This window comes from Eschrichtius robustus, chromosome 15 (genome assembly GCF_028021215.1).
Source record: "Eschrichtius robustus isolate mEscRob2 chromosome 15, mEscRob2.pri, whole genome shotgun sequence".
NCBI classification, from domain to species: Eukaryota; Metazoa; Chordata; class Mammalia; order Artiodactyla; family Eschrichtiidae; genus Eschrichtius; species Eschrichtius robustus.
Genome location: NC_090838.1, coordinates 70,927,136 through 70,938,621, shown reverse-complemented (window position 1 = coordinate 70,938,621; position 11,486 = coordinate 70,927,136). Strand labels below are relative to the sequence as shown.

The 11,486-nt window shown below is 39.0% G+C and overlaps 1 protein-coding gene across 1 annotated transcript; it reads right to left on the bottom strand.

Annotated features, from left to right (window-relative positions):
• Positions 1 to 243: 243 nt before the first annotated feature.
• On the bottom strand, positions 244 to 7,790 carry MRPL19 (mitochondrial ribosomal protein L19). Its single transcript, XM_068564240.1, has 6 exons — positions 7,680 to 7,790; positions 7,370 to 7,487; positions 4,620 to 4,738; positions 4,272 to 4,406; positions 973 to 1,154; positions 244 to 845 (listed from the first exon to the last, which is right to left on the bottom strand). Exons 1-6 carry the CDS (start codon positions 7,780 to 7,782, stop codon positions 624 to 626), a joined length of 879 nt encoding a protein of 292 aa, XP_068420341.1. The 5' UTR covers positions 7,783 to 7,790; the 3' UTR covers positions 244 to 623.
• Positions 7,791 to 11,486: the final 3,696 nt, after the last annotated feature.

The window sequence follows — 11,486 nt, the reverse complement described above, 5'->3', positions numbered from 1 at the left end:
ATGTTGTCCTTTTATACCTGCCAACAGATTTTTCAAAAGTAAATATATTGTTTAAGAGTGTATGTGTATATAATAAAATAAAAGAAATGCAAAGGAATGATTAACACAAAGTCAGGATAGTGCCTACATCTGGAAGAGGGGAGGGATGCAATTACAACACACAACAGTCTTCTTAGATTCTAGTAAATGCTCTATTTCTTGACCTTCTTAGATATTACAAATGTTTTACTTCTTAACCTGATGGTGGGTATATGAATGCTCATTTTATTGTTACTCTTTAAATCATACACTTTTTGAATTTATAATTTACTTCACAAATTTAAAAAATCATCCTATCCACTTCCTTGCTCAGATTCCAAGCTCAATGAAGACCATTCTGGTAACAGTTTGACTCTATTGTAGCTTTGCCTCCATTAAGAGAATGGACATCAGGCCACTTGGCATGTACATTTTTCTTTTTAAAGTAATAAACTGGTGTGCTAATTTTTTAAATAATATTCATAAAATAATGAATGTTTGGTTGATTTAATGACTATGTCCTTATATATGAGATTAAATTGGTTTCTAAATAAATCCTCTGAGAGACAGTATATCCTCTGCAAGTAACCAAACTCATTCTCAGATCAGGAATTTTTCGATGCTTCAATTTCATCCCATATTGCAGCTTCAATTTTTGAAGTGTCATATTCCCTCATCATATCAAACTCAAGCCATGGCTGACTCCACTTCTGGGCTTCTTTCATTTGCTCTTCAGTTAAACAAAGATCAAATCTGATCCCCCTGATATTAAATTTTGGACGTTCCCAGCGTTTGGACCACGGCTTGGGCTTCATTTTTACTTTCAGCTAAGGAAGATATAAGGAAAGGAACAAATTAGGCTGAGAGTTGCAAGCAAAAATTCTTCTAGAAGTTTTCTTTAAGATGATTCTTAGTTTATATTTGAACTTCCAGTTCCAAATGTACAACTTATACCTGATTAACAGGAACTTCTTGGCTAGGTTCTTGTGCTATTGGCTTCATATTCATATCAAAAGTGCTGTATTCAGGAAGGGCATCTCGCAAGTATAGCAAGCTATCATCCAGCCGTTTCTGTAATTTGACTACTTGGATCTCCTGTATTCGAGGATTATAAAGTTCAAAGCAAATCTCAACACCTAAAAGAGAAGAAAACATATTCTTATAATCTAAATTCAGATTCCTGCATACATCTCATACTATAAAAAAGCTATTTCATGAAGGAATTAGCTCAGAGTTTTGCATGTAGGAAATGTGATATAAATTTGTAATCTTTAAAATGAAGATTATTGAAAGAAATAGAAATGAACAAAATCATGTAGATTAAAAAATGAGAAAACCTGAATTAGAATGATAAAGTCTAAAGAAAACTGTCTTCTATAAATATATTGAGCCATTTATTTCTTCGATTTTGATAGTATTAAATTAGTTGGAAGTTTGAATAAATTCTTCACTTTGTTATGTTCTTGTTTATTTCCCAATTACTTAAATAAAACTCTATCTTCTACATTTTGACTCTATCTTCTACATTTTGAGCAACAGAATTAATGATGCAAAAAGAGTAAGTACATTTTTAAGTTCTAACTTTGATTTAGAAGTCATCTTAAGATGGCCTAGGTTTGTTAACACTCTGGAGCCCTCCATAGGAGAAACAGCTTTGAGTGTTTCCAAGATGCTGACATAAAAGGTTAATATATATCATCTGTATCATCAAACATTTAAACGGAAGAGTGTATTCTGAGGTTTCCTGAAATAATCCCAAGAGAAATATAAATAGTAAAACATATGATCAACGTTAACATCAAGTGTTTAATGTCAGGATTTAATCCAGTATCCACTGTACATCTATTCTGGTATAGGCACTGATTTAGGAGCTGTGCCTATAGCAAAATCAAAATAGGTAAAATTCTTCTCTTCTCATAAATCCTACATTCTAGTGGATGACAAACGATAAATAAACCAACAAGGTACTTTCATATAGTGAAGACAATACAGGGTGATGACATTGTGACTGGGGAGGGGGCAAATTTATGTATGTATGTATGTATGTATGTATGCATGCATGCATGCATGCATGCATGCCACACTGCACGGCTTGTGGGATCTTAGTTCCCTGACTAGGAATTGAACTTGGGCCCCTGGCAGTGAGAGCACCGGGTCCTAGCCACTGGACCACCAGGGAATTCCCAGGGGCAACTTTAAATAGTATAGTCCGGGAAAGCCTCTCTGAAAAGATAACATTTCAGCTGATACTATAAAGAGCCAAGAATGCTCCAGGCAGAAAGAACAGCAAATGTAGAGGCTCTGGGGTCTTAACAAACCTGCCATGTTGGAAAAACTAGAAAAAGGTCCATTTGGCTGGAGCATAGTAACTTGGTGGGCCAGGAAAGTAAGCCAGAGATACTGCACAGTTGCAGGCAGGAGACGATGGTGGCATGGACAAGAGTGGTAGCAATGGAGATGGAGAAACAGGCAAAATTGGGATAAAATTTTTGGAAATTGAGCCATGAAAATTTGCTGATTGACTGGATGTGTGAAAGAGAATAACTAAAAATAGCTCCTAAGTTTTGGGTTTAAATAAATGGGTGCGGAGTGGTACAACTTATGGAAATAGAAAGAACTGTTAAACGAACACATTGTGAAGGAAACAAAGATTTCTGTTTTGAACTTGTTTTATGCTTATAAGATGCCCAAATGGAGATGTCAAATAGGTAGTTGTATGTGCAAATTTGGAACAAGGAAAGGGTCAGTCCTTGACACATAAATCTGGGAAGTTAATACCACATGGATGGTATTTAAAGCCAATGGACTAGAAAGAATCATCAAAGTAGGAAGTATCAATGGGGAAGGTATAGGCAGGTCACAAACAGTCAAAATGTTAATGGTAGAAAATAGCAAGAGAGAACTAACACTTTTGAGTATTCTGTGTCCAGTACTTCATATAGAACATCACAATAAACTGACCACAACCCTGGGAGGTAGAAACTATTATCTCAATTTTAAAGAAAAAAATCATCTCAGGTCTATCACACCTTTGCTCCTGCCTTTCTATTACAAGATTTCTCCAAGTACACAACCTGATTGGAGGCCCAAGTTTCTGTAATCAAGTTCTGCTGAGTTCCTACATGCACAGCACCACAGGTCATTATAGGATAAGGAAGACAGTAACGATTCTCACATGTTCAATTTCTTTCAATATACTACTTCACTGTTGGGGACCATGAAGCACACAACTTTAAGTATGAAAAATGTACTGTTCCTGCCAATTTTTTTTGTCTTTATTTCTTTAAAAAAATTTTTTTTAGTTTTATTCATGTTTATTTTATTTTATTGAAGTATAGTTGCTATACAATAGCATATAAGTTACAAGTATATAATATAGTGATTCACAATTTTTAAAAGTTATACTCCATTTATACTTACTATAAAATATTGGCTATATTCCCCATATTGTACAATATATCCTTGTAGCTTATTTTATACATAACAGTTTGTACCTCTTAATCCCCTACCCCAATATCGCCCCTCTCCTCTTTCCTCTCCCCACTGGCAACCACTGGTTTGTTCTCTATATCTGTGAGTCTGCTTCTTTTTTGTTATATTCACTAGTTTGTTGTATTCTTAGGTTCCACATAGAAGTGATAACATACAGTACTGGTCTTTCTCCATCTGACTTATTTCACTTAGCATAATACCCTCCAAGTCCATCCATGTTCCTGCCATTTTGATTCATAATTTTTCTAGAATTTTACCACTTGTTCCCCTATCTTATTGGCATAACAAATGTAATTTTGCGTTTTAAAAAATTCCTCCAATTCTTATAAAACTAATAATTGTGGTGACTGTTGTAATATAAAGCAAAATGGGGGCCATTCATTTTAGGAGGAAGTTAACTTGCAAGGACATCATTATGCTTATCTTAATGTTTTCAAGGGTTATTTGCTCCTAAAATGAATGTCCCCGTACTGCTTTATAGTCACTTGTCTCCTCCTTTGATGTTGCCATGATTTGGAAAGTCTACTTCTAATGGTGGTTGTCCCTATAACAAAAGAAGCCTTCAGGAGAAAGCAAAGCACCAACTGTATTTACTCAGCAACCTCAATTCTCATACCATGCTTAGGCCACAGGCTCCATGTCATCCCTCCGAGCTCCCTTTCACTTTCAAGTTCCAGATGTCTTCACCCAGGATGCAGAAAATAAAAAAGACTCCTGAGATAACATTTTCCAGAAAATCAAAATAATGAAATGAAACCTACCTTGTCCTTCAATAGTATTCCTAAGGATAAAAGTAGCTCCAAGTCCTGTTCCTGATCTCTGGATGCAAATTCCCAGAAACTGGCTGGTTTTTCCATTGGCATATGGGTTAGCAGTAGTAACACGAAGAATGCTTCCTACAAATTCAAAAGAAAAGTGAACTTTTACATGAGACGCAGAATCAAACAACGGCATTTCCAGGTAATTCAAACTTCCTAAATATTTTAATATAATATTAGGAATAAGTACCTCATATGGGAAAAACACAGATAGGTGAAAAACAATTTTCTCTTTGTCGAGAAAACTAACCCTCCAACCACTAATAATAAAAGCATCCAGCTCTTACTGACCGACATAGAACTCTGGAATGTGAAGTATTTTTCTCCTTTCTAACATATCTTTTCTTTCTATTTGAAATTTCAGAGGATTTGTTCTTCCCCTTGGAGGAATGAATTCAGGACTCAAGAACCTGTGAAAAATATAGAGTAAAATAAATTAAAAGCAAACTTAAAAGACCACTAAAAGAGAAACCACTGCTTTACCAAAAAAAGTGAAAGATTAGGATGCTGACATGTTTTATTCTTCCTTCTCTAAATAAGAAAAGTCCATCTTATTTCTAAAATTGTTGTCAATTCTCATGAAAATAGCTAACAATTTCTGAGTACTCACCCGGCATTGTGTTAAAAGCTTTATTAAACATCTATAGCATAACTTAAACCCTACAACAACAAGGTGAGTTTGGTGTCATCATCTCCTTTTCACAGATCAAGAAAATGAAGCTTGGAGACGGTAAACAACAGACCTATTACTACCTTAGCTATAAACTTATCAAGCCAAGATTAACAGACTTATTACTACATTAGCTATAAACTTATCATGTCTGTCAGATTCCAAAGCCTGTGACCCACAGGCCTCACGCTGAGTTGTACATGTTATAGTAAATTATGTTGGAAAAGATATAAACATATAAATCATCAATTGTAAACTAACTAAAAATAATCTCCCTATTAGCAAACTGATTTTAAAGTCATTATGAAATATCTAATCTGTAGAAAAGTATAAATGACATTACAATGAAAATATATGTCCCTATCACCCATCTCAAGGAATAAATTAACAATATAGTTGAAGCCCCTGTACACCCCTCCCTACCCCCATAGTTAATTACTGTGGGGTAATTAACTAAATTTGGTGTGATGGTTATTCCTATTAATTTCTTCCTTTTCCTCAATTTCCTGCTTTAAAATGTTTCAAACCTACCAAAAAGATGAAATAGTAATACAATGAACACCCATATATACTTCACCTAATTTCACCTACTGCCAACATTTTGCCGTATTTGCTTTATATGTACATATAATTTTTTTCCAGAACCATTTGAAAATGTCAAACAGCAAGGCATTTCATCCCTCAAACTTTAGAAGGCTTCTGCTAAGATTAAGGACTTTCTCTTACATTTATCACAATACCTTTATGACACCTAAGAACTTCAGCATTAATTCAGTAGTATAATCTAATACAGTTCATATTTAAATGTACCTAATTGGTCCTGGAAAAGGTCTTTTATAGCTGTTTGTTGCTCAATCCAAGCTACAATCAAGCTTCACATATTATATCTGGTTGTTAGTCTCTTAAACTAGTACCCTTCCCCATTTTGTATTTTTGTAACATTGACTTTTTTGAAGAGTCAAAGCCGATCATCTTATAAACCATCCCTGGATCTGAATTTGTTTACTGTTTCCACATGCCTAGACCAAGGATATATATTTTTGGTAAAAATATTACAGAGGTGATGATGTGACCTTCTTATTCCATCACATCAGGAGACATATAATGTCAACTTGAACGGCTATTGGGAAAACTAGGTTTGATTGCTCTGTGAAAGTAGAGAATTTCCCCTGTATATTTTTTTATACTTTACATATGTATGTATGTCTGGGCAATACAAAAATGCTACCATACTTGTCAATTCTTCTGCAGGTTGCTTTTTTCACACATCATAGTTGAAGTTCATCCATGTTAACTCTAGTTCATTCATGTTTCACTGCTGTATAATAGTCCATTATGAGAATGTATTTGCTCATTCACCTACTGAAGGATATCTAGGCTGCTTCTAAACTTTTATTACAAACATTACTTTTGTGTTCATTTTTGTACATGTCTCCTTGTACATATTACTTTCCTTAAGTTGTATACTGTCTGGGTGGGAAGGTACAGACAACCTCAAACTTACTAAATTTTGTCAAATTGTTTCCCAAAGTAGTCACTCCCATTTAACTGAATTATATTGTGTTGCCATTTAAGAGAAATATTCCCTTTTCTACCTTAAAAAAAAGTTGTACAGAGAAATCTTTTCTGAATCTCTAGGGTCCATAAATTCAAGTTTATTTCAACTTAGAACCACAGGATATTTTAAATATTAAACACAAATACATATGCAGAGATAATCGAATCGACAATATAGAGCCCTTTCATAAAGCCTAAATCACACCAATTTCCCCCCCTAAAATTTGCTTTTTAATAAGGTTGTTATACAATTCTACAGAAACACTATCTGCAAATCCTAGATATCTAAATTTACACATACCTACAAAGTTACCACTGCCTGCTTAAGTGAACCAGGCTTTTAAGCACACTGTTTTGAAGAGCAAATTTCAGAAACAAATTAGTAGAAATTTCTACCACCGTATCGCTTTTTCAGGGACACTAAAACACAGTTGGGAAACTGAAACAGGGTGAGTTCTGGCCAATCCATTTCATCTAGGGAGAAAAGATCCGTTCCTTAACGTCAACAGGTAAAATATAATGTATTTCACAGAAAAATTCTCGATACGGGCCAAAGAGCTTCAAATCTGGGGAATCCCTACTTGAAATTCTGATCTAATATGACTGCAGAAAAAGTTCAATGCCGGCTTGGGAGAAGCGAGGAAGTCACACCTGAGTTGGGTGCGCTTCACGCATTCGTGAATCCTGCACACAAGCTCTTGTCTGGGAGTTCCAGACCCCAGGATAAGACCCGTTTCAGACCTCGGAAGCAACTACAGGTTCTAGAGCGCACAGACCCAAAAGGCAGGAGTCGCGTCCAGGTCCGGGCTCTCACCTGCTTTCCCGGCGATGGGGACGGCGCTTGTCCACGATAATCGGTTTCGGCGGTGGCTGGAACGCGCCGGGCTCAGAAGGTCCAGTGATCTGCCGCCAGCTCGGCCCCGCGAGGGTCTCTGCGGGAGCGCACCACAGAGGTCAAGACTGCTCGCTCCAGCCCAGAGCTCCCGCGAAACCTTGCAATCGCCCCCAATGCGCGGTCCCACGAGAGGCCTCCTCCCATGTCGCCCCTGACTTCCAGAATCGCCTCCCCCTAGCCTGACCCTAAGCTCCTTCTGTCCCCGGCTAGCAAGCCCCACTGCACTTACGGCAGGCGACAGAGGCCGGCGCAGGGCGCAGAGCCCAGGCGCATCGAAAGCTCCGGCCCAGGGCCATTGCAGCCCGGCAGCCCCTGGCAATAGAGGCCGCCATGCTTGCTCCCTCAGTCGAGACTACAACTCCCAGTAATCAGTGCGACAAGGTCGCGGTCACTTGAGTCAGATGGCGCCTGCTAAGGGACAAAATAGCCAAGTCTTTCTCCACCCACCCCACCCCCACTCCCCACAAGGGCTCGGATATCTTAGGGGAAGTGCACTGTATTTTTCTAGTTCTCCGCATGTGCCAAGGTATATCCCTCTACGGGAGTGTTCTCTCAGCCTAGAAAGATTTCCTCCCTCTTTGAATCAACTCTATCTTCAATTTCTCAGGCAAGACTTCAGTATGTCAAAATTCTCGTTATAGGCTCTCATTCTTCCATTAACAGCTCTGATGTCATTTGCAATTTTAATTTTTAATTTAACTTAATTTTTAATTACTTGTGTAATTATTGGATTAGCGTCTAACTCCGCCATTATACTGTAAGCTCCTGGGGGCATGGAGTTTGTCTTTTGCTCACCATTTTCTCTCAGCATCTAGCTGGTCCTCACTCTTTGTTGAATGCAAAAAAAGGAAAAGAAAATGGTTCCTGACAGAAGGGGTGGCACAAAGTCCCTGAGACTACAGTGAGCATTACTCCCTTGAGGAGCTAAACCTGAGTTTGGGCTGAGCAACTGTAGGTAGGGATTATATTACCCTGAAAACTGGGTTCGCCTTTTTTTGGGTGTCGAGACAAGAGACACAACCAAGCCAATATCAGGAGAAGGAAGGATGTATTACTTACAGCAAGTAAGGGGAACACCTGGGATCTTTCCCAAAGCAGTGTCTCCCTGCACAGCAAATTTGAGGAAGTCTTAAGCTAAGCATACATGCATATTTATGAAGGGGCTTGAAAAGGAGAATCCAGCATAGAATGTTGCAGCTAAAAGCTAGCTAAAGCAGTTTTAGTCTCCGTTATTTTATGCTCTACTCACTTTCTTTCACCTGCCTCCCACAAGTGATTTCTTTTCCTAGTTAATTGCTTTTACAAATGATTACTTATTAGTTAGTGTTATATTGTGCACCTGGTATTTTTCCTCCTTTGAAACACTCCCTAACACTCCCTTCCATTGTGAGCATTCTTCTGTTGTGGAAGGGGGACCCCTTCCAGGGCTCTTGTCTAACACTCAGAAATGAATTTTGGAGGAGACAGGTGCTGACAAAGCAAGAAACTTTATTGAGAAGGGGCACGTGGGCAGAGAGCAGCAGAGTAAGGGAACCTGGGAGAGTGCTCTGCCACATGTCTTGCAGTCTCAGGTTTTATGGTAATGGGGTTAGTTCCTGGGTTATCTCTGGCCAATCACTGTAACTCAGGGTCCTTCTTGGTGGCACATGCATCATTCAGCCAAGATGGATTTCAGTGAGAAGGATTCTGGGAGGTTGGTAGGACATATGGACTGGAGTCTCCTCTCTCCTTTTGACCTTTCCCAAATTCTTCCAGTTGATGGTAGCTTGTTAGTTCCGCATTCCTTACCAGGACCTCCTGTTGTAAGATAACGTATGCAAGTGGTTACTATTGTGCCTGGCCAGGGTGGGTAGTTTCGGTCAGTGGTTCCCCTAACAACTCCCCACTGAGAGACTTCATACTCAAGATACATCTTGGGAATTGGGGCAGAGGTTTCTTTCTTCTGTAACTACTTCCTGCTGAGAGTGGGCATAGTCCTGCCTAGTAGAGTAGAAGTCTCTCTCTACCTGATCTAAATCAAGTTATCCCATGTCTGAAACTGGCTTCCACCCTTGTAGTAACAACAGTTTATCCTGAAACTGTTGGACCCTGTAGGAGATAAACCTTGTAAGCAGTTGAAACACACAGGGGCCAAACAGGATTGTCATCACTGGGCCCAGAAAAGGAAGGCAAAATTTGGGGTGAGGGCTGCAGGGTGTGTGACTTTCTTCTGATTGGTTGGTGGTGAGGTAACAGGGTGATGCTCCAGGAATCTTGCACTCAACTTGAAGTTACCATCCTCCACTTAGTTGGGGGCCCCAGTTCTGCAGAAGAACTCAAAGATATTGTTCTGTATACTACTTGAGGAGGAACCAGGACCCTGCCCCAAGGCTGCATTTTTGTTTCTTGACTGCTCCTTCTTTCTGCATTCCCTCCCTTCCCTGATTAGTAATGGTTTGAATCTGCCCTTTGGAACTCACAGAAGGTCAAGGAAGCTGAATGAAGCCTATTTCCTAAAAACAAGAAACAAGGGACACAGAAAGGTTTTTGTATCCAAAGGGGCCCCACAGGGTCCTGCTCAGTTTCAAGATCACAAAATGGCTTAAGCCCAAAATGTCTTCTCTTATGTCAAAAAGCTGTAACTGGTTCTTTTCCTCTGGGGACCCTCTACCCTATCTGCTTCCAATAGGTGGCAGAGATGAAAACTAAAAAGGTAAATTGTAAGTCTTGTTAAGATATTTGAAATTTGTACTCTCGGCAATGGTGTGCCACTGGAAGGATTTCACACTCAGAGTTGTCGTGGTCTGAATGCAGGTTGGAAAAGAATTTCTAGACACAAGGCAGAATGAAAAGAAGATAGAATTTATTAGAGGGAAGGGTCACTGTCAGAACAGCGGGCCAACTTCCTGATAGTCGGGGGGAGTCAACCCTGAGCAAGGGTTTCTGGTCTGTTTTTATAGCCAGGGAACAAGAGAACTTGGGAGTCATCTGCTGATTGGGCAGGGTGTGTATACTTACAGTGTGCAGAGCATGAGAAGAATGGGACAAATACCTTTCCTTATTTGGGATGGGAAAGGGACAGGGCATGCTGCTTGGGAGGGCTCTGGGACATTGTAATGGTTGCAATGTGACATAGTGATAAGAGTCCTCTAACTCTTTGTTCCAGCAATATTGGCCCTTTGACTTTATCTTGTTCTTTGTCCTTGGAGCATCACAAGAGTGAGATGATTACTTAGTTACTTATTGGTCATTCCAGTTGAATTAATGTCCCAAAGAACCTCAAACTCAATGTGTCCATATTGAATACACTATGTTCACCTCCAAACTTCCTCCCCAGTATTAGCTATCTCAATGAATGGCTTCAAAATACAATCTGTTGCTTAAAGCCAAAAATCTCATTGTCATTTCTGATTCCTTTATGTCTCTCCCTAGGAAAAGTTCCTAAAACTACACCTGGCACCATCAACTATCTCAAATATCTTAAACTTTCTCATCCTCCCATCCACATTGCTAATCCTTACCATCCTTTCTCCTCAGGATCACTGCAAACCACTGCAACTGTCTTCTCATTGGTCTTCCTGCCTCCAGTTCCCTTCGTCGTTCGCCACATAAAAACCAAAAAGGTGGCTCAGAAATGCATACCTAGTCCTTGTTTTTTCCCAGTTTAAAGCCTTCCACAGTTTTCAGTTGACAGATAAAAAATAAAATTCTCAAAGAAAGCGAGCCATGTTCTGAGGACAGAATTCAAAGTACTGTGAAGAGGGACAAAGTCTTCTTTTAACTCCAACTTCCTTGATTAGAACAGAATTTAACTTATAATAGCAAGGAATTACACAACCAAAGTTTCAGATTAGCTAATTTTAGGCTCTCTCTGCCCACCCAAAAAGGATACTTCAAACCTTTAAGAGAAGTAAAAAGGGAGGAGAGACAAAGATAATTATGACTGGTAGTCATGATCAGAGATCAGGCTTGTCTTATTCACTTGCATTTTACCTCAGAAGATAAAGATAGAGAGATGGGCTAGGGCCACTGGTCCTAGAGAGATTAGCAGATTGAG